Source organism: Silurus aristotelis (assembly GCF_946808225.1).
Source record: "Silurus aristotelis genome assembly, chromosome: 4".
Lineage (NCBI taxonomy): Eukaryota > Metazoa > Chordata > Actinopteri > Siluriformes > Siluridae > Silurus > Silurus aristotelis.
In genome coordinates this window covers 27,568,014-27,590,592 of record NC_139577.1, presented here as the reverse complement: position 1 = coordinate 27,590,592, position 22,579 = coordinate 27,568,014, and the positions used below count along the sequence as shown (strand labels likewise).

Genomic DNA, 22,579 nt, shown 5'->3' with positions numbered 1-22,579 from the left:
AAAAAAAACACATTCGGTTCTATGTACATTTTGGTTTGTACATATTTTTTGCCAGAGGGATGCATTTTTTAGGGGGAGTGGTGGCTCCAGCGGTTAAGGCGCTGGGTTACCGATCGGAAGGTCGGGGGTTCAAGCCCCGGTATCGCCAAGCTGCCACTCTTGGGCCCTTGAGCAAGGCCCTTAACCCTCTATGCTCCAGGGGACCCTTACGAGAAAAATAAATCAAGGACCGTGACGTCAGTGACGTGGGGCCGCCTTCCCGTGGGCTCACCACCTGCAGGAGGGACCGTAAGGGACTGGTGCTGAGAGGATTGGGCAGCAGTCGAAGGTGGGGGCCTTGACAGCCCGATCCCTGGACACGGAGAAGTGTCTGGGGAATCTGCTTAGACTGCTGCCCCCGCGACCCGAATTACGGATAAGCGGGAGAAGATGAAATAGATGCATTTTTATTATTATTACATATACACCATAAAAAATGGAAATGATCGACATTATGAAATTGACTCTTCTTAGGAACATAAAGATGTACAACAAAAAACTGGGTATGAATCTTTAAAAAGGTTACATATATGATAAATGCAGAAGGATTTACAGAGCAAGGATGGGTTTCTTATTGAAACTATGAAAGGAACAAAACAAAGACTTATTGTTTGATTTAGCATATTCTTAAGCATAAGTTTTTTTTCAGCTGTCCATAATCTGCCCTCTGGTCAGCGAAGGGCTTCTGAAAAAAAGCAATACAATAAACCTGTGAGGTGTGTAAACTTTGTGCCTTTTAAATCCTTGACGTATACGGTGCTGTGTTGGGGGAAACAGCTTTGTGTAGCCACATGGGAGTGATGTAGCGCTCATGTGCTTTTGGTGGGGGTTTTTAAAAGCAGTTTAATTTCTCAACAACTTAAATCATATGTTAAACTGAATATGAAATGTTTGTGTTGTTTTGCTGACATTGAATCTGATCATTAAAATGCAGCAAAGTACTTACATTCAATTCAAACTGAATCCCTGAAGTCACAAACCAGCATGCTGAATAATCTATGAACATGCCTGAATCATCTAATCAGCTCAGCGAGTTGAAATGTGTCTATTGGAGCATCTGCACCATATAATGTGAAGATGGCATTGAAAATGCACTTTTCAAGGAACGTACAGCTTGGGTGGACGTGTGAGCTCGAGGTAGGTTTCTTCTTTTCAATATACAAAAAGTTTGAGCAATCTGTAATCGTCATTATTTTTTGTTCGTTTCTGATCATTTTGAATAGTTTAGTTTAGATGAGTCATAGTGACCCTGACCAGGGTAAAGTAATTACAGATGATCGATGAATAAATGAATTGATTCAGTCCTAACTGCTGAATCCAGTATGCTCACATGTGCTTTTGTTGACATTCAAGTTTTAGATTGGTTCCACTTAATTCAACTGGCTGCTCATGAGAGTCTCCTCTATATAATTTCAGCAGGATCCCAGTTTTAGTAGCCATGATGATGTACTGAAGTTGTGGTTAATGGTTTAGTAATTAGGACTTTAGCTTGCTAGCTAAATTGTGGTAAGGCAGTTGACTGCTGTTTATTTATTTTTATTTTTTTACTTCTTCAGTTTCCAACTTAAATTGTTGGAAAAAAAAAAAGTACTAATACAGTCCTAACTCTTTTTTTTCTCTCTCTTTTATTTATTTTTTTCTTTGAAACATACTGTTTTTAGGTGACTGCATAAAGATGTACCCTTGGTGGTACCCCTTTAGTGTCGATGAAAGTCCAGTTTGGTTTAGCGTAGACAAATGTATTGTCTAAATGTAACAATGTTATTGAGTTTTTTATTTTGCCACCGATGAGAAGAGCCAGGAAGTGCACACACTACCTCACAGCTTTTTGGTTCCTAGTTTCATCAGGAGCTCAGACTACTGTCTGTGTGGGGTTTCTGTGTATTCTCACCTCATGTCGGTGTGGGTTTCGCCGGGTTCTCCAGCTTCCTCCTATTAAACATATAAAACACTGTGATGAACCTTGGAGTCTTATTTAGGGTGTATCCCTGCTTCAGATTTGGTGTTTTCCATGATTTGCTTAGACTCCACCACAACCTAGGCTAGGAAGTATAATAAATAAGGAACTTTCTGCTAAAAGATAAATAGCCCTCACCTTAAATATACAGTGCTTTGAGGAACTACACCTACAGCTGCCTAATTGCTGTTGTGTACAGTCTATCCAGTCTCACAGCATTTAGTGATGGTGTAACAAAATATAATCTATTAATTTGTACTCATTCACAAATTCCCCTCTTTTTTCATGTCATGACATTCCATCTAATGTATTTCAATAGGAGAACTATATTTTGTATCTCTGCCACATTTTTCTGTCTGGCACCAGATATCACAGAAGCTGTATTGTTTTTATCTCATTTGTTTTGACTAGTATTTAACATTTAATCAGGAGATTTTATCCTTGTTTTTTATTGCTTTGTATTATGTAACCTACTCGCTATTATAAACAATCAATAGTGGTTCCATCCAGCCAAAATACAGCACATTATTTTCCTGGTTAATTAACGAGACTGCGTTAATTAGAGATTCACATTTATTGCAGTAGAGAAACTATACAATATATTTTTTTGCCCCTATTCTTTAAAAAAATTAATGGGAGGGAAAAGATGATGCATGATCCTCAGCCTCCGTTGCTTTAAAGACAGAGACAGCACACTGGTTAATTCTTCTCATTGCACTCAAACCTCTGTCCAGGTAAGTTATGGGGGTCATAACTAATGATCACACCTTGTTTTAATGTTGTAATTGATGCCTTTCTTTGCCATTAAACTCACATGGTTTAAATATTAGAGCAACAATTGAAGCCCGACCAATGGTTTACTCCTTATCAGTAAAAGAAAAATTATCATTATCTCTCTCTTTCATTACCTTCTCTATTTGTCTTTGTTTACTTGTCTGTCTTATTTATCTTTGTCTGTCTGTCCTTAGTTTGTCAGGTTGATCTAATGCCAGGCGGGTCTACAAAAAAAGATTTGTCCCTTTCAGAGCTTTGATGAGAAGCGAGAGGAATGGGTGGTTGGTTGTAAGAAGAACCACAACGTTGCAACCATCAAGGATGAAACCATTGGCACTGTACGTGCGATTTTTTTTAACATTTAACCATTTGAATAAATTCAGTGGTATAATTTGTGATTAATTTGTGGTCAGAAAGGCATTATTTTTTATTATTCATTTTCTTTTTATGATTTTATATCAACATATTTAAAAGTACAATTTAACTATCAGCTTTGAAGGCAGATGTAATTGTGATTTAGCAAGAATGCCTTTAATTACAGTGGTAATACCCTTAAGTAATTACATCTACATCATTACATATACATTACATCAGCCTTAACACATCAAAAAAACACAGGGCTGCCTTATAACAGAATCACACATGCAATAACTTCTTATCAAGGGGATGAGAAATAACAAATGGACATGTCAGCTGTAAATGCATGTGGAGCATTCACCCATTTGGACATATCACAAAGGTTCTGCTTATATTTTTAATAAATCTGTAGATTATCACTGTCTAATTGTACAGTGGTTACACAATCTTGCCAATGTAGGTGCTCAACCTGAGCTGCTAGTGTTGCAAAAAAAAAACCTATACCCTCCTGGTGTCTGATTCATCTTTTTGCTGTTTTTCTTAACTTAAAACAAGTAGTTTTTTGTATGAACCTTTCCTGTTTGCACATACTTGGATATACAAAAGCTATTAACCTGGATGCCATAAATAATGTTGTATGTTCTCAATAAGTAATTTGCTTAGTTTTTTTTTTACACTTATTTAAATGTATTATTACATTTTATATTTAAAATGTTAAATTTTAAACATCTAAGATTTTCCTATTTCCTGTACGGCAGTTAAAATGCATGTAACATGCGTATGGTTTTCATCATCCCAGATTTCAAGGCAACTTTATGTGCAGTAACGTTAGGAAAAGTGATATTACTGAATCATTACAGTGATGATGTGGGTGAACCATATTGATCGAGGGAAAATGTCTAGAGGAGCTCACACAATAATGCAATGCTCCATGCTAAGTTACCATTCATTTGATTATAACTTTAGCTTATATTGAAGTTTAGCTTTGTTTTTTTTTCCGTGTTATTTTCGCTTATAAGACTAAACCAATGTGTGATCATTAGTTATGACGGGAGAATATTTTTACTGTATTTTGAATGAAGGGAAGCACTGACGATGGTTTGTAATAGCAAATAGGTTACGTAATATAAAATAATAAAAAAACAAGAAAAAGATCTCCAGATTAAATGTTGAGTAATAGGCTTGAAGATTAAAAACAAAAGAGGAAAAAAAACAATACAGCCTCTGTGATTCCCAGTGGCAGAAAAAAAATGTGGTGAAAGATACTACTGAAATATATAAGATGGAAAATCGTGTAGAGTGACACGAAATAAAAGAGGGCAAGTCGTGTCCATGAACACGAACCAATAGATACAATTTTGTGACTACATTATGAAGTGACGTGAGACTGGATTGCTGTATAAAAACATGTTCTCGAAATGGAGCAACTCTCGCGAGAGTTCATGTAAGGTCAGTTCCTCCAACAGCGCGAGAAATGAAACGGTAAGTCCAGTAGCGCTCAGGCTGGAGGAAGGTACGAGGGGATGAGCTCTGACCCGAGAGAAGTGAGAAAAAGTTCGACAGATGGACACGTGTGAGTCTTGGATCCCGGTTGTGCGTCGCACCTGTAAGATTATAGTGCTGGGCGACGCTGGTGTGGGAAAGACGAGCCTCACACACCTGTACTGCACCGGACAGTTCCCCGAAAAAACCGATTCCACCATCGGAGTGGACTTCCGAGAGAGAGTGGTGCATGTCGGGGGAGAGACGATCAAGGTAAAGGAGGAGAACAGGAGTTGCATGGAGGAGTAATATAGTTAAAAGACATTCAATCAATAAGAATGTTTCTATGTTAAATAGATAAAAAAAAAATAGATGTGAAGAATCATATAATAGTAATATAATACAGAACTTTTTTTTATCTATCTATCTATCTATCTATCTATCTATCTATCTATCTATCTATCTATCTATCTATCTATCTATCTATCTATCTATCTATCTATCTATCTATCTGTCTGTCTGTCTGTCTGTCTGTCTGTCTGTCTGTCTGTCTGTCTGTCTGTCCCTATATCTGTCTGTCTATTGTGTGTGTGTGTGTAAAAATTATTTTCACTGCATGTTATACTGTGTATGGTTATGTATGTAAAAAAAAAAAAACAATTTAAGAATTATTGGTACTTTATATAATATAACAGTGAATTGTGTGTGTGTGTGTGTGTGTGTGTGTGTGTGTGTGTGTGTGTGTGTCGTTACAGACAGAAGTTTAAAGTTTATGAAAGGGGCTTTTGTGGCATACAGAAAACAGGAAATGAAATAACTTTGTGCTGAAAAGCTCTCTGTTGCTACACAGATGAATAATCTTCCCTAATATGGAGAATGTTGAAAAATCTTCACCTTAATTCGAATAGTGCTTTTTTTCTTTGACACAGGAACACGTACTGAGCTTACGCGTGCATGCGGAATTGAGAGTGTCTATGCGGGGGAGGTTGAGGGGGTTGATAAGACTGTAGTACTGTTGTGTTAAAAGAGTGTCCACCAAGCACAGTATCAAAGAGATTGAAGAGACTGGGTCATGCTCAAGCTATGCGATTTCTTTTTTTAACAAATCTGCTCATAATCAGTAACTGTGGTCATTTCTGGTCTTTCTTTTTGCTTTTTTTTTTTATCTGTGTCCAGGTACAGTTGTGGGACACGGCAGGGCAGGAGCGTTTTCGAAAATGCATGGTACAACACTACTACCGCAACGTCCACGCGGTCGTCTTTGTCTACGATGTCACGAACGTGTCTTCGTTCCGCAGTCTGCCCCTCTGGATGGAGGAGTGTCAGCAGCACTTGATTAAATTAGATGTCCCCCGTGTGCTTGTGGCTAACAAGACCGACTTGATGACCAAGACCGCAGCCACAACCATCGAACAAGCACGGCATTTAGCTGAGGTCCACTCAATGCCCTTCTACCTCTATTCAACTAAAAGTGGTAACAGAGAGCAGGTAGACGCCATCTTCAACAAACTGGTACAGCAGATATGTAGACAGCGAGGGAAAGAGGCCGAGGCAGACAAGAGTTTTAAACTGACTCCAAAAGAGGAAGAGAAAAAGGAGAAATGGAGCTGCAACTGCTGATGGAGGGATGATGGGTGAAATGAGGACATTCTGGCAGTATTTAATTCCAGACTTCCCCTGTACTTCAGGATTGTTTTTTTTTACACATTGTTGTTGATTTCTCAAGACTCTGAAGTGTCTAACATCTGCAATCAATCAGAGCAAAGAGAAATGCACTAGCCGTAGACTAAAAACAAACACACAACAAAACAACAGTCTAGTTAAAACAGACATTTTTTGCACAATGATATCAGATAAACAACAAGCATTTCTATTTGTAATGTAGAAATTAAACCTCTCACCTTGGTTCAAACTTGTTCTAATATTTATATATATATATATATATATATATATATATATATATATATATATATATATATATATATATATATATATATATATATGTGAGTTCGCTGCAGGGTGCAAGAGATGCGCTTCGGGACTTGTATCATATTATGGGCGAAGATATATAAAGCTTGTAGGACAAAGAAAAACTTTTATTGCATTTATTGTATTCATTCATCGTTATTTAAATGAGCAACATTGTTGTACAACAAATGATGTCATTCTCAATGATCAGCCCACACATGACTTCCTCTTCAGTTGTTGCATCTTTGTTTATCCTCTAATACACAGAATCTATTGACATGATTTTAAACCTGTTTGAATGACACTGATGGTTTCTTCTGATCTCAAAAGTTATAAATCTAAAGACTTCAGGCTCAGGCTATAATAAAGAATAATGTTGATACTTATATTTACTCAGGTTTACACGATAGCACATTTTTTACAGATTGGAATGATTTATAAGTGCACATAAAGATGAGGATGGCTCACTTTACTCTCAAGGTTTCTTTCTCATGCCATCTCAGGTGGTCTTAACCATATATGTTTACAATTATAGTGTTATTCAAGTGAATTGCATCGAATGGCATCAGTCGTAAAGATTGTTTTTTTAGCATGTGTTGATCAAAAACATGCATCTGATTGAAAATTGTGTGGAAAAAAATGTCGGTCAAAAGATGTGAGCCACAATAATCAAAGACGAAATGACAAATATCTGCGTATAATGCTGGTGTGGTGAAGATATGATATCAGTGTCACCGACCTGTTCAACTCATTAAGTTGTTTTCCTTTATATGATTAGTCACTACCACAGTATTAATGGTGTACCAGGTTGTTTCTTACCAACATACAGTACTTGCTTGCTACTAATATACCAGATTTATATCAGGTGTATATTTATATGCAGAATGACTGACTAATTTGTTTTACATGATTGTCACTCAATCATAGCCCAAGGATCTTAACCTCATGGGCATCATTTCATTTCAATCCAATGCCCACTGGCATTTTATATTTTTAATAAACATAAATAAATCGACTCTGTATTTCATTTAATCCAGGTGTACGGGGTGTCTGTGTATGGGCACAGCATCTGTGTATCATTTGTTGTATGATGTAAGTTCCTGTGAGTGAGTTCATGAGTGTGAAGGTTTACTGGAAATTATACACCTATTAGCTTGGTGTTAGATTCAACACACTGCTGTGGCTGGAGACAGTGAATCGGAAAGCGCAGAGTAGGCGTTAAGCTTGTGGTCACACTAGATTTTCACATTTTTCTAATTTTATGGGTAAAACAGGTGATAATGAATGTCTGGTGTTATCTGTTTATCTAGAGAAAGTGCTACTTTAGTAAACTAAAGAAATTATAACTTACATATATTCATATACATATTTCTGTTATGTAAAATTGGGTGTCCTGAAATGGTAATTATATGTCACACGTTTTGTTTTGGACTGGCCCAAAATTAAAAGATTGGCAGATTTAAAATATCATCTAGATGAATTTTTGTTGAAAACAGAATAGCAGGAAGTGGATGCAAAATTCCCCTTTCCATGTACCAATAATTCATTTCCAGTGAATGTAGTTTTACTCTAGTGGAAGTTTAGCATTATTCATTATTTGGAATTTACATTTACGCCATTTGGCAGACCCCCTTATCCAGAGCGACGTACACAAGTGTAGAATGATTTAGGTGGGACTGTAACATTACATTTACTCTGAATGAATGGCCTTTAACAGTCCTTAACTTACTGTGGATATTTGGCATATTTTGCAGATTGGAAGAAGCTAATAGCTTATTATTGCCCATTCACATTTTCCATTTCTGTCAGAGCAGTGTCACTATAGACCAATCAGCATCACCATAACATTAAAACCACTGACAGGTGAAGTGAATTACACTCATTATCTAACTACAGTGACACCGGTCAAGGGGTGGTATATATTCTATACATCTAAGGGAGTTTTTCCTTGCCACAGTCGCCATGGCTGCTCATCAGGGATAAACACACACCATTCACCTTCACTGTTGATTTCTGTAAAGCTGCTTTGAGACAATGTCTTGTGAAAAGTGCTATAGAAATAAACTTGACTTGACTATATTATGCAGCCATTGAATTGTCAGTTCTTGAAGTTAATGCGCTGGAAGCAGAAAAAAAAACACAAGCTTGAGGATCTGAGTGACTTTGTAAAAGATTTATTGTTATGGCTTGATGGATGGGTCAGAGAACCTCCAAAATGGTAGGTGCATTGCAGATTGCTGTGTATGAGGCTGCTCAGAGTGACCATGCTGACCCCTGTCCACTGCCAAAAGCTAAAAAAACTTTCTTTCGGCTTCTCCCATTAGGGGTCGCCACAGCGGATCATCCGTATATTTGATTTGGCACATGTTTTTACTCTGGATGCCCTTTACTCTGGATGACCGGCACTAAGAGTGGCTGGGGTTGGTTCCCTGACTGGGGATCGAACCCGGGCCGCAGCGGTGCGTAGCTGTGGTAAAAGGCAAACTGGTTTGGATATCATGTGGAAAGTCAGGTGTGTGGGTCAATGGGGAACAAATGGTACCAGGATGCACAATGGAAAGAAGGCAAGTCAGTGGATTCAGTGAGATGCACTGGGTAATGTTCTGCTGGAAAACCTTGTGTTTAGGTAATCATGTGAATGTTACTTTGACACATACTACCAACCTAAACACTACTGCAAACCAAGAACACCACTTTAAACCAGTGGTATCCCCTAGTGACCTCTTTCAATAGAATAAGGCTCCTTTCCACTGCAAAAGATGTTCAGGAATGGTTGGAGGAACATGACAAAGGGTTCAAGGTGTTGGGCTCTACATTCAAGGACTTGGCCTCCAAATTCCCTAAATCTCAAATAAGGATTTGTGGGGTGTGCTAAAAAAACAAGTCTGATCCATGGAGACCCACCTCACAACTTGGAGAAATTTTAAAGATCTGCTATTAAAGTCTTGGTGCCAAATACCACAGCACACCCTCAGAGGTCTTGTGGAATCAATGCTATGGCACAAGGAGGGCATACACAATATTAGTCACTATTCTTCATGCTAGAAAGATCACAACTTCATCATCACTGTATATTACAGGTAAACAGCAGCCAAATGCAGTTTAGCATTTACCAAAAATGCAGATAAATATGTAAATATATGTACAGCAAATACATATAAACACTATAACAGTGATAATGTGCAGAAGTTGTTTAGCAAGTAAATACATGTTAAACAGGATAAATATATTTTGAAACCCAAACTTCTTGGAAAGATGGGGTCTGAAAAGGCTGAAGTTGGCAAAATATGTCAAGCACTTTTTAATGACATTTTATATCAAACAAACTTAATCTTATTTAAGCATTTTTATCATCAAATTCTACAAATTGTCATCAAGTCACAAGAAATAGATCTACACCAAACCAACAATGAAGTCAAACACATGGTGGTCTCTTGGATGTTTTGGAAGGATATTTTAGAGTGCCAGGGGTAGGATATATTTTTATCCTCAGTAAGTTTTTTTTTCCTGGTATGGGTTCCGGTGTGTCCAGAGCCAAGAATACACTGTGTATGTTGCACAGTTCAATCACAGGGCACCATGTCCAAACATTTAGTGTTTCACAATTTATTTTATAAGGATTTATAATATAAGGAAGTTGGAGAACCCAGAGAAAACCCATATGATCAGAAGGGGAATATGCAAAACTCTAAACAGACAGCAAAACAAATAAAAAATCAGGATGGGGAAAAAAAGCAACATTTTAAGATTTTATTTAAGGATTATATAATCATGAGCAAAGTTTGAGTTATGAGTTTATTGGACACTAGATGGTGTGTGTGTGTGTGTGTGTGTGTGTGTGTGTGTGAGAGAGCGAGAGAGAGAGAGAGAGAGAGAGAGACACAGATATTTGTCAAAAGGTAACTGAGAGTAGAACAGCTGAGCATTTGTAAAGGAAACTGCAGACACACACAGTATCAGTGTGTGTAAGAATTAGTGATTCTGAATTGAGTTTGTGAAAATGCTTCTACGATGACTATCCTTTTGACAGTATCTGTGCACGCGTTGGTGTAAGGAAATGTAAATTATTCACCCAGTTCTCACCACCACACCATCGTATTCAGCGTTCTAGCCGCAGGATGTACTTTCTTTTCTTCTCCGCGTGTCTGCTTTGCGCGCACGCCCTCGCGGGACCCGCGCCCTGTCCTACTAAGTGCGATGTAACCAAGTGCGCGTTGCCGCGCGCTCCATGCACGAGCGGCCGCGCGCTGGACCGGTGCGGCTGCTGCGCGCTGTGCGCCGCGGGGGAGGAGGGAGCGACGTGCGGCCGCAAGCGCGACCTGCCCTGCGCCTCTGGGCTGGAGTGTGCGCGCTCTGGAGGGAAGAGATCCACGAAGGGGGTTTGTAGGTGCAAGAGCGGCTCGCCGGTGTGCGGCAGCGATGGAAAGACGTATGAAAACCGGTGCAGGCTGGAAGCGGCCAGTCGCAGAGCAGAGCAACGTGGAAACTCTCCGGTCACGCACGTGCACAAGGACCGGTGCACATCTGCAGCTCCAGGTAGGGAACAGCAGGATAACATTACTGAACTATATTGCCTGAACTATTAATATTATGCATTATAAACATCTTCTCTTCTGTTTAATTACTTTCCATAAAAAAATAAATAAAAAAAATTTCTATTGTTGAAAGCTGTTAAATTGTTAAAACTAGTAAAAAGAACAAACTCTTCAAGTCCCTATGTGAAAAAAAAAATCCATCTAAATTATTTAATTTCAAATATGTTTCAGAACACAAAGAAATCCTTGAAATAAAGTGCGTCTTCGAATCCATGATGTGTGTTCAATCATCTAAAATACATCTAAAACACAATTTATTGGAATTGCAAACATTTGATTTAGATTTTTGCCTTTGAACAGATACATAAATGATGGCTCTCATTATAGTTACACTTCATTGCATTCTTATTATAGTCTGTTATTTAGCCTTTTTCTGGCGTAGTGGCTGCTGGAAACTTGCATAACTGAACTCAGAAACATTTAGCTGAAGACTTAACAAAAGTTAAACAAGCCAATACCCCTGTCTGGGATTAAAAAATATTTGCATTCCATCCAAACATTCATATCTTAAAATATGCAGTTAAAACCAAAAATAGGATGGAACAGATAAATCATAGAGAGATTACATTTGTATTTTCAGTTTCTTTAGAATTGCATTGATGGGGTAATGGATTAAAATATAGATAGTCATTGGGTTGTATAAACATATTACCCAATGAAACTCTCCAAAAGCACCAAGAAAAGTCATTAAATAATCAATAAAATATGCAGAACCTACAGGACTATAGTTTTTTTTTTAGCAATGTAAGCACCTCATAATGCACATAATATGCAGTAATGCACCTCAGAAACTTTTCTTTGGTGCTTAAAATGTTGCTGTCTTTTTTCTCTCTTGATTTTTACTGTACATATGGATTACACATAACATGACCTAGGAGCAAACACTTCTGATCAGCAGTACACTTAAATAGAAAATGACCAATTTGTTCAGATGGTGAAAAGTTTAACAGATTAGAGATCAATCAATATATATGTATGTATGGTTAATCACTGTACATCATGTAGATTGCCTTAACCATGAGAAGGTCACAATTTGGCAATTTAGGTACAACAGATCATGTAAATATGGGAGCCTAAATTCTGACACATGTGGAATACACAACAGTAAGGTTATCTGAATTCTTGAGCATTATGGTGTACACTGATCTTTACAGCATTAGTATGCAATAAGGCAAAGTAACTTTAATAACGTAAATAACCATTTAGAAAGAAAGCTTAGTATATAGGAATAATATATATATATATATATATATATATATATATATATATATATATATATATATATATATATATATATATATATATATATATATAATTATAACTTTTATATGCCTCATTATTATTTTTCTCTCCTTTTTCTACTTAGTTTTTTAAAATTTTATTCTGTTTAATGTTTAATATTAAATAATTGTAATAATTTCATTGTACAAACTGTCATCTGACATTTGTACATATGACAAATAAAACTTGAAACTTGTTATATTTGCTTTTTATTTCAGCCCCTATTTTTCACAGTTTTCTCTTTGTCACTAGCTACGGTAGTTCCTTACTTATCATGACAGCTACTAACCAGGGCAAGTCATGGATGGCACATGCTCCCTGTGAGACAAATAAAGTCAGCCATTGCATATTTTCATGCTGCTGCTCATGCTACAGTACTTTGCTACAGGGCAAATAAACGGAACTGAAGAAAAAATGCCTGCTTCCGCACACACACACACACACACACACACACACACACACACACACACACACACACTAATGGGAATAATCCCATCTCTCCCAGCCAGACAGCTGGGCTGGCAAAGATCTTGTGAAACCACAGATTACTGTAATATATTCAGGAGTCATGGTGTTGCTCTTTTCGCATGTTGTTTAATAGAATGTGTAAAATTTCACTATTAATATTTTTACAGTCTAGTATACATTATTAACATGCACAATTCTTTCTGCTAGTATAGGTCCCACACACCACAACAGCCCCAGGTACAAGTATAACTTCATTGCTGATGTTGTAGAAAAAATTGCCCCTGCTGTGGTCCATATCGAGCTCTTCCTCAGGTAAACATAACCTCTGTGCATGTTGTTTTGGTGTTGGAATGTTGCTGTTAATGATGTTAAATGTTGCTTAATATTCATATACAAATACTACAAAACAAATTGTAACCCCGGTTCCAAAAAATGTCCTGAAAAATGTAGACTATAAATAAAAACAGAATGCAATGTTTTACAAATTTTATAAACACATGTTTTATTCACAATAGAACATAAAAAAAACATATATTTACTGTAAATACTTGAACAATGTAAATGTTAAAGCTGAGGAAATATAAAATTTTGAGAGAAAACATGCTTATTTTTAATTTGATTGCTGCAACACCTTTTAAAAATGTGAAGATGGGGCAATAAAAGGCTGGAAATGTAAGTGTATTAAACAGTTGGATGAACATTTTGCAGCTAATTAGGTTAGCAGGTCAGTGTCATGCCTGGGTATAAAAAGAGTATTCTAGAGAGGCACAGTCGGCAGAGGTTCACAATCTTAGTTTACTTTAAACTCAAAAATCCTTAAACTTTTCCTCTTGTGGAAAACTTTAAACTGACTTCCAAAAATTCTAACACTGAAGACTCCTCAAAGAAATGTTAAATCGTCCAAGTGAAGGAATTTTTACTATAGAAACGTCAACCAGCACCTGACCAATCAGAGTTGAGAATTTAACTGTGGTATAAAATTATTTACTGCATCCTCTCAGAACTGTCTGTTCTTCTTCTCTAGTTTATATCACTTGTCCAAATGATGAATGCAGACTGATTAGGAAATTGTTGAGACATTGCTCAGAAAGCATATCTTACGTAGGTTTGGTTTTCCACTTGTGGTTCCAGTTTGGTTTGATGGTTGAGCAAAACAACTAATATAGCAATAAATGTGAAATATGTTAAAGACAGCCAAGCAAAATAGAACAAGATGACTGTGGTGATTGTACAGCCATTGCCAAGTTAATGGTTGTGTGTTTAATTTCATGTTTGTTTCTTCGTGACTGTAGCTCAAACATCAAAAAGTATTTAGGTCGGTATTATTTATGCCTTACCACGCCAAATTGCATTAGTCGTCATATTTTATTTACTACTTGCATAGATACAATGATCTCTCCCAGGATCTTTTCATAAAAATATGATGGTGACTTTCATTTTGAATACACAATATATCCCATATGTACCTCAGGTGTTCGCAATCTAAATAGTGCTAATGGAATTAACTTTGCCAATTTGCCCCAAACAAGACATCAAGAAAAGAATAACATTTGACTGGATGTTCTGCTACAGGAGCACATAGTATCAGCAATTAAAAATTTTAGTAATTGAAAAAATTCCATTACTGCCAAAAGCAGTTAAAACAGACGTACGCTTACATTTTCCTAAAGTTGATAATAGAGAGAAAGAAGAAGACAACTTATTTTTGTTACACAGAAACTGTTAAGTGCAAAGTCCTCTAACAAAAAGTTTAAAAGTTGCTGCTTTACAGTTACAGTTATAAAACAATAAAACTGTAGACTTCTTTTATAAATGTTGAAAATCTCCATACAGTAAACAAATATAAACAAATATATTATTTTAATCCCATATAATATTCTTAGATCATGTGGAGTGATAAGAATTAATAATAATTGGAATAAATAATTGTTACTATAATAAAGCTAATCTACACCTTCTGATATGTTTGTGTTTAGCCATCCGCTGTTTGGCCACCATGTACCATTGTCCAGCGGTTCAGGATTCATCGTGACAGAATCTGGGGTGATTGTGACCAATGCTCATGTGGTGAGCAGCAGTGCCACTACGGTGGGCCCACAGCAGCTTCGGGTCCAGCTTCAAGATGGGAAAACATACGAGGCGTCCATAACGGACATCGACAAGAAGTCTGATATCGCCACTATCAAAGTCAACTCACGAGTAAGTTAACTGACAAGCTCAACTGGATCAAATCTTTTACTGTGTCCAGCTAGGACCATAAAAATATGCATATATATATATATACGTGTGTGTGTGTGTGTGTAGCTAGGACCATAAAAATATGCATATATATATATATATATATATATATATATATATATATATATATATATATATATATATATATATATATATATATATATGCATATTTTTTTGGTCCTAGCTACACACACACACACACACACACACACACACACACACACACACGTATGTATATATATATATATATATATATATATATATATATATATATATATATATATATATATATATATATACACATACGTGTGTGTGTGTGTGTGTGTGTGTGTGTGTGTGTGTGTGTGTGTATATATGTATATGTGTATATATATATATATATATATATATATATATATATATGTGTATATGTGTATATATATATATATATGTGTATATGTGTATATATATACACATATACTTTATTACACACACCACTTTGTGGGAGATAAGGTGGCATTATTGATAATTAAAGGAATATGAAGAAGATTTAGCCTCATCGTTTTTGAGGATTGTGCTGAATTACAAGCCTATTTTCTAAATTAACACTAAAGTAATGAATCCACAATATTCCAAATATATATTATTTTAGCACTATACAGCACAATATTTATGATCCTAATTCACACTTTTACAATATGCCTGTCCATAGCAATCGCACTCATTATGACCACAGGATATCTAAATATTAATTTCATTGCAATCACACTACAAGAATTCTAAGCTAAGCATGGCCTAGCCATGAACCAGAACCAAACATTTCCTAAAAAGGCTTCACTTTATTAGGCTGTAAAGTTTCCTGGCACAGCTGAGCCTTTTTCCTTGAGACATTTATGGGTGTTAACGAACTTTCCACATGCGCTGTATATTACTCGTTTATTATCAGCTTTCACCGCTGATGGCAATTCTCACATGTACACCACAGCTGGCTGTGTCATGAACGAGGCGCTGGTTTATATCTCACTCCTCAAGTTGTCTAGGCTACTCAGACATGTTAATGATGGCCTGCTTTAGTGCTAGCATGGGAATTTTAGAAATAAACACTTGAAAGTGACCAGTCAGACTGGAAATGTTTGGTTTATATTATTGAAGATACAATCGAGAGATTGCATGAAAGTCGGGGATGAGAAAAGCAGTGGCGACAGAGAGCGTTCTGGCTTATAGAGTATTAGCAGACCTCACAGAGAGTTTGCTTCTGTTTGTATCATTATTTTTCAGTCTCATATCCCTTATGATGGTTACAGTGAATTAGTTTTTCTTTGTTTCTTTTTTTAAATCCGAGTCTTATTTAATGGCCATAAATGTAGACCTTTATATTGAATAGGAATTGTTATCATTTTATCTATCTTTAAGATTTTATACATAATAAGAGACAGCAAAGCAAGCGTGAGCTCTGTTTTTGCAATGGAATTATATGATAAATTGTGATTTGAAGTTTGCGTGCTTTGGAATTTGAAAGGTCATGTCTTGCCTTTTCTTGTATTGCTAAAACATTGTGAGAATATTAGAAATAGTAATAAATATTTTACATTATATTGCTATAAATACAATCCTATGTTTTGGGTCAACCATGTACATCCAGGTACAGAAAAAATAGAATATTTTTTGTGTATGTCTTTTATGTATCAGAAAAAGTTTCCAGTTCTTCCTTTGGGTCACTCAGCTGACCTGCGCCCAGGCGAGTTTGTGGTAGCTATCGGTAGCCCGTTCGCTCTTCAGAACACTGTGACTACAGGCATTGTGAGCACAGCACAGAGAGACGGCAAGGAACTCGGCATCCAGGACTCGGACATGGGCTACATTCAGACTGATGCCATCATCAATGTGAGACCTCAGTCCGTGTGCCATCTATAATAACACTGCACAACAATATTTATGAAAAGTTTTGCTTCCTTTTGCTGATTGTGACAAGTACCTGGTGGGTATGCACAAATATAATTTTGCTGCATCATGTAGGAACTCTGAGAAATAGACTTTTTACCGGCAATAACGTATTTAACTATGTTTATGTTTCTAATACGCTATTAAGTTCAACATAATTAAAAGTGTTTTGCTCCTGATTCTTGTTTGTATTTAATGTCTGGTGCATCACTTTGCAGCGTCCAACAGTAGTCAGCAAGCATTGATGGATTTTATTCCATTGTAGCAATGTCCTGGTGAAACCTTTCACCGTGTTCGTCACTGACAGCACCGAAATTTGCAGGGAAGAAGTCCAAGTGTGTGTGGAGGAAATTAATCTTGAGAGACATGTTACACTTCATTGTTTTGTATGCTTTGAGAAGTTTGTCTACCAGCTGAATCTAATGTGGGGCTCTGTAATTGCCAAGAAAATTGTCAACAACGTGTTTGAAGACTTTCCCGGCAATCTTTTTAGGCACAACTAACAGATCTTTGAACTGCTTGTCACTCATAACATGTCTGATCTGAGGGCCAACAAAAATGCCCTCTTTGATCTTGCCCTCAGTTATTCTTTAAGATATCTGTCTTGAATAACAAAATCCTTTGACTTCTTTGTTCATAGTTGTTACGAAATTCTTAATAAGTCCCAATTTTATGTGAAGAGGAGGCAAAAAAATCTTTGCCTGGTCGACAAGCGGTTCATGCGCCACATTTTTCTGCCCTGAGTGGCCAGCTCTGTTTACAATAATGTGACTCTTTGGCATGACTGTCTCATTCACAGATGAAACAACAGTACTTTGTATAGCCGAGCTGCAGTCCCAATAAGAGAGAAACGACTTTCAGATCTCCACAGATATTCCAGTTGTACTTACTGTACTGGATGTGCTTCAGCAACACTTCCATGTTCTCGAAGGTTTCTTTTATGTGTTCTGCATAGCCAACAGGTATTAAAGGGTGAGTTTTGCCATTGTGTAACAGAACAGCTTTGAGGCTTAACATTGACGAATCAATAAATAGACACTCTGGCGGGTCATGATCACAACCCAAAGCAGAGAACAATCCTTCAATGTCAACGCAGAAACAGAGACTGCCAACTTGTGCAAATAATTTCGTTATATCATCTTGGCAGCTTCAAAAAACAGAACTCTTTGTACCTGGTGACAGCAAATAATATTCCTGCAGTCTTGAACACAGTAATTTGGCTATTGCTTTTGACAAACCCAAATCTCTGACCAGGTCGTTCCCTTCTGACTGTGTTATGGGATGTGAAACGCCTGAGGAGCATGTTTCAAAATCTGGATCAATGTCACTGCCATTTATTTACACTGCAGTTTCTTTATCTGGTTCGTCTAAGGTCCATTCCTCTGGTGGTTTGCTAATTGGAAGACTGTCGTCATGTGGCACGGGTCTAATTGCTGAAGGCAGATTAGGGTATTCAAATGATTTCTTGTTTTCGGCAGAGAAACCAGACACATTAGTCAAACAGAAGTAACAGTCCATAACATTGTCTTTCTGTTCTCGCCATATCAAACGCAATTGTCTTTTGAGTGCAAGATGTGAGGCACCCATTCCTTGTCTTGATTACAAATTTCACAGCCAAAGTACAGATGATCTGCTTTCTTCACAAGAGCAGTCATTGAGCATCTCTGATGAACAAGTGTATACTCACCACAAATAAAGCAGAAAGCGTCGCAGCTGTTATGACATTGGCGAGACGTAGCGACCAACACCAATCGTCCTGTAAAAACGTATAACTAAATTACTTGTTACAGTGCTAGTGAGGCAATGGTGTATTCTAAAACAGTACGTACACACTATAAGGTCTATATTATTCCAATGAGCAGCATCTGCGTATGCAAGCACTATTATAGCCTGCTGAGACAGTGTCAAGCTGGCTCCGGCCAGGCTGCATACTTCCACAAACCAGATTATAACCTGGCCTGATTTCATGCCTGGACATGCCCAGACTGCACAAAACATTGTTCATAGGTTTCTTACAGAAACGAAAATTTTTGGACACAAATATAAGAAAAAGCATGACAAAACTAAAGATTGCAATGAAAAGGCATGTGATGGGCAAATTTGGGTGTGATTTTTCAGAAGCCAAAATTCTATAAGGAATAGTGTTCAAGGAGCAAAAACATTGTTGTGCAGTGGAATAGCACCTAAAAAATATATGATTGATATTTGATTGATACTTGAGTGACATTTTTCTTCCTATACCTCATTCTTGAATAGTATGGAAACTCAGGTGGCCCTCTTGTTAACCTTGTAAGTATTAGCTGTGTATCATTTTTCCTTTTAACACTAGCATAGTTTAGCCCAAATGATTTTCCATGACATTTGACTATTTTCCAACCTCAGGATGGTGAGGTTATTGGGATAAACACACTGAAGGTGACAGCTGGGATTTCCTTTGCCATACCATCAGACCGTATTAATAAATTTCTAGAGGAATCTTATGACAAGCAGTACAAAGGTAAGAGCTCTATTATAACTGCAGTGTACCTATCTGGAATTTATTCATCATTCAGTCATTAAGTTGAGGCAATGTACCCGGTCTCTATTACAAACAATTTATACAGTTCAGGAAGTTTTTTTATTTATTTATTTATTTTTTTAATTTTTTTAAATAAGGACTTTGAAAACATTCTCAGTTATCTAATTGCAGATAAACACAGACTAGTTAGGCTGCAGTACGCACCATCTCAGCCTGTGGTGTCTGACTCAGGTGAGTATTTATACTATATATTTAATTTCCTGTTAAATGTAATTTAACAAGGAGGTCGTTTTTTTTGCAAAATGTGAAAAAATATAGGAAATACTGTTTATTGTTGCTACAGATTGTTGTCCCTTTCATTGTTAAAAGAGCTATACAAATACAAATGTATTGAATTGATTGTGATAACAGGATCTTGTTTAATAGGCATTACATAAATGTAACTAAAGCATGATGTGTTATTCAGCAATTAATTAAAGGTTATAAATGTTGGCACATCGCTGTTTCCTCTTATTAATGATATAAGACCAACAACCCATTTCATACTGCCCCTGTCTTTAATTATATAACCATAACAGCACACACCATTGTGTGTTAATCCATGCATCCTTAGTGAGATCATTAGCACCATACCATTTAAAAAAGTGGAACATTACTTAACATAAAACATTTCTCAGTTTTCAGATGTCTTATATGTTTAGTCCATTAAAGAATCAAAAATGCATTTTTTTAACTTACCCCAATGAGTCACTTAGATTAAACAGCCCTTCATTTGATTTTGTAGTTTTGTATTAGAGATGTAAGATAACATACTGCAGCTAACAACTGAATGCTGTTTGCTTTAACCAAAACATATTCTTTATCACTTCACTTTATATATTTGTACCAATGACACTGTTACATTTTTAATTGCATTTTGAATTATTATTTTTTTTCTTGTAAATTATGTGATAGTCTGTGAATTCAAATATCCACAAGACTTTAAACCCCTCAACATTGCGAAACCTTTTTTAAAGTCAAATTCTCTTTTAGGTGTAATCAAATTGGATTCAGTATACTGTCTAAGACACAGCTTCAAAACTTTTGCTGGTTGCATTTGTAACATTACTATATAAGATGATTAATGACCTTGATTTCAGATGTAAAAGGTACTAAGAAAAGATATCTGGGAATCAGAATGATCACCCTCACAAAGAAGTAAGTACAAATACAATACTAGTCATAATACAAGCCTAGTACTGTATAATACTAGCTATGCATTATAATTACACAGTACATACCTGATTTGTACAGAATGATTCCTACACCTGTTTAGTTTACAAATGCCAAGTTAACATTGCACAAAATGTGCAAATGTTATTTTTGTTGTAAATAATTGAAATAAATATATAATTACTTCTGTAAAAGGTCATCTGCCACATACTCTAACTTTAAATTATTTTTTTCTGTTATATCGAGAAATACTGTGTAGTTTTTTGCTTCCTTTTAAATTTTTTTAGTTTGGTTGAAGAGTTAAAACAACATGATCCATATTTCCTGGATGTCAGCAGTGGAATTCTCGTTCACGAGGTCATTCCAGATTCCCCAGCGCAAAAGTAGGTCCCTGACGAGTTTAAAACAGCAATTAGGATTCTTATCAAATCACAATTAACTGTGAGAAATTTCGTAAATTTATCATTGGTTTTCAGGGGTGGACTTCAAGCAGGTGATGTGATTGTGAAACTAAATGGCCGTCCATTGATCAGCACTGAAGATATACAGTTGGCGCTTCATGGAGACATGCCCCTTCTTTTGGAAATTCATCGGGGTGACAATAATCTACTCTTCAACATCGAACCACGTGCTCTTGTACAGTAAAAATGAAGGTTTGCTGGAAAACTGGTGTAGTTTTAAACAACATTGGGTTTTAATGGAATTTAAAGTACAATTCTTTTAACTAATAGAAAAAGATGGAGGTGACATATGAACAAAAAAGTGTAGTTTAGACCATATATTGACCAGAGAACATCAGTACATTGTAAGTGAGGACTAGGATTTGACCATTTTCTCTGAATTCAGCTGAAAGGATTTTACATTATATTATTTTCAGATTTTAAAATACAGCTATACAGTCACTGGAACCAAAAATCTGTCTTTAAATCCTAGTCTTCTCACTGTATTTACTACAAACTACCTGAAAATATTCTTAAACATTACTTCCTAAATACGTTACATAATTTTTAACTGACTGGCTGACTGAAATATGTTCTTGGCTACATACAGTAGCATTGTAATACAATGTTCATTATTTATGTGCTGTTTATCACACTAATGCAAGCAGGTCTTTCTACATACACTAGCATGTATATATATTTTACATGTTTTATATTACAAATAAATCTTTTTAAGATAAAGTGTACATTGTATTGCATTATCAAATCTTTTATCACCTACCTAAACAGCAAACAACTAAACAACTAAAACTTTGCATGACAATACATGTTATAGACAACTTACCTGTTTGCTGAAAATGGAAAACTTTCCTGATTCCAGAAAATGTTTAATTTTTATTTAGAACAAACACATAAAACTTGTGTTAAAGCACTTAGGAAAGGAATGCAGTCTAGACACACAACCTCAAACCAGCTGAGCTATGCAGGGAGGGGCTAAGTCAAATTTTTAAGAAAAATATCGTCTGCTTTAGCAAATAAATATGATATTCTGAATATTTTTATGTTATGACATTTGGATAAACTAGTAGTGGATTGATTAATTGAACTATTAAAGCCAATCAATGAGATAGGAAACATTTAGAAAATGTGATAACCAAGGCAATAATGAAGCGGGAAGTATTCAGGACACTGATCAACACTGACAACAGGCAGACTGCAAACAAGTGAGTGTCATTAGCAATAAGGAGACTGCAAGCAGTGAGGATGGGAGGTGATGAGGTCCATCCCATGGCACCACTTACATTCATATTCACATCTACGAGCAATTTAT

The 22,579-nt window shown here is 36.3% G+C and overlaps 2 protein-coding genes and 1 long non-coding RNA gene across 4 annotated transcripts; all 3 read left to right on the top strand.

Moving 5' to 3' along the window:
- The first annotated feature begins 4,582 nt into the window (after positions 1–4,582).
- On the top strand, positions 4,583–6,521 carry rab33bb (RAB33B, member RAS oncogene family b). The gene is made up of 2 exons (XM_083539539.1): positions 4,583–4,882; positions 5,786–6,521. The coding sequence occupies exons 1-2, from the start codon at positions 4,691–4,693 to the stop codon at positions 6,227–6,229; spliced, it is 636 nt and encodes a 211-aa protein (XP_083395665.1). The 5' UTR covers positions 4,583–4,690; the 3' UTR covers positions 6,230–6,521.
- A 65-nt stretch (positions 6,522–6,586) lies between these two features.
- On the top strand, positions 6,587–7,590 carry LOC310724997. The gene is made up of 2 exons (XR_014533233.1): positions 6,587–7,057; positions 7,124–7,590. It is a non-coding gene; the product is annotated as an uncharacterized lncRNA (long non-coding RNA).
- A 2,809-nt stretch (positions 7,591–10,399) lies between these two features.
- htra3a (HtrA serine peptidase 3a) lies at positions 10,400–21,990 on the top strand. 2 transcript variants are annotated; one of them, XM_083540573.1, is made up of 10 exons: positions 10,412–11,113; positions 13,134–13,233; positions 14,898–15,120; positions 16,828–17,022; positions 19,336–19,368; positions 19,462–19,576; positions 19,769–19,828; positions 20,737–20,794; positions 21,097–21,192; positions 21,286–21,990. In XM_083540573.1, the coding sequence occupies exons 1-10, from the start codon at positions 10,696–10,698 to the stop codon at positions 21,452–21,454; spliced, it is 1,467 nt and encodes a 488-aa protein (XP_083396699.1). In that variant the 5' UTR covers positions 10,412–10,695; the 3' UTR covers positions 21,455–21,990. The 2 variants fall into 2 exon arrangements, with proteins under 2 accessions (XP_083396700.1, XP_083396699.1); XM_083540574.1 differs by lacking the exon at positions 19,336–19,368 and having other exon boundaries at positions 10,400–11,113.
- The last annotated feature ends 589 nt before the right edge of the window (positions 21,991–22,579 follow it).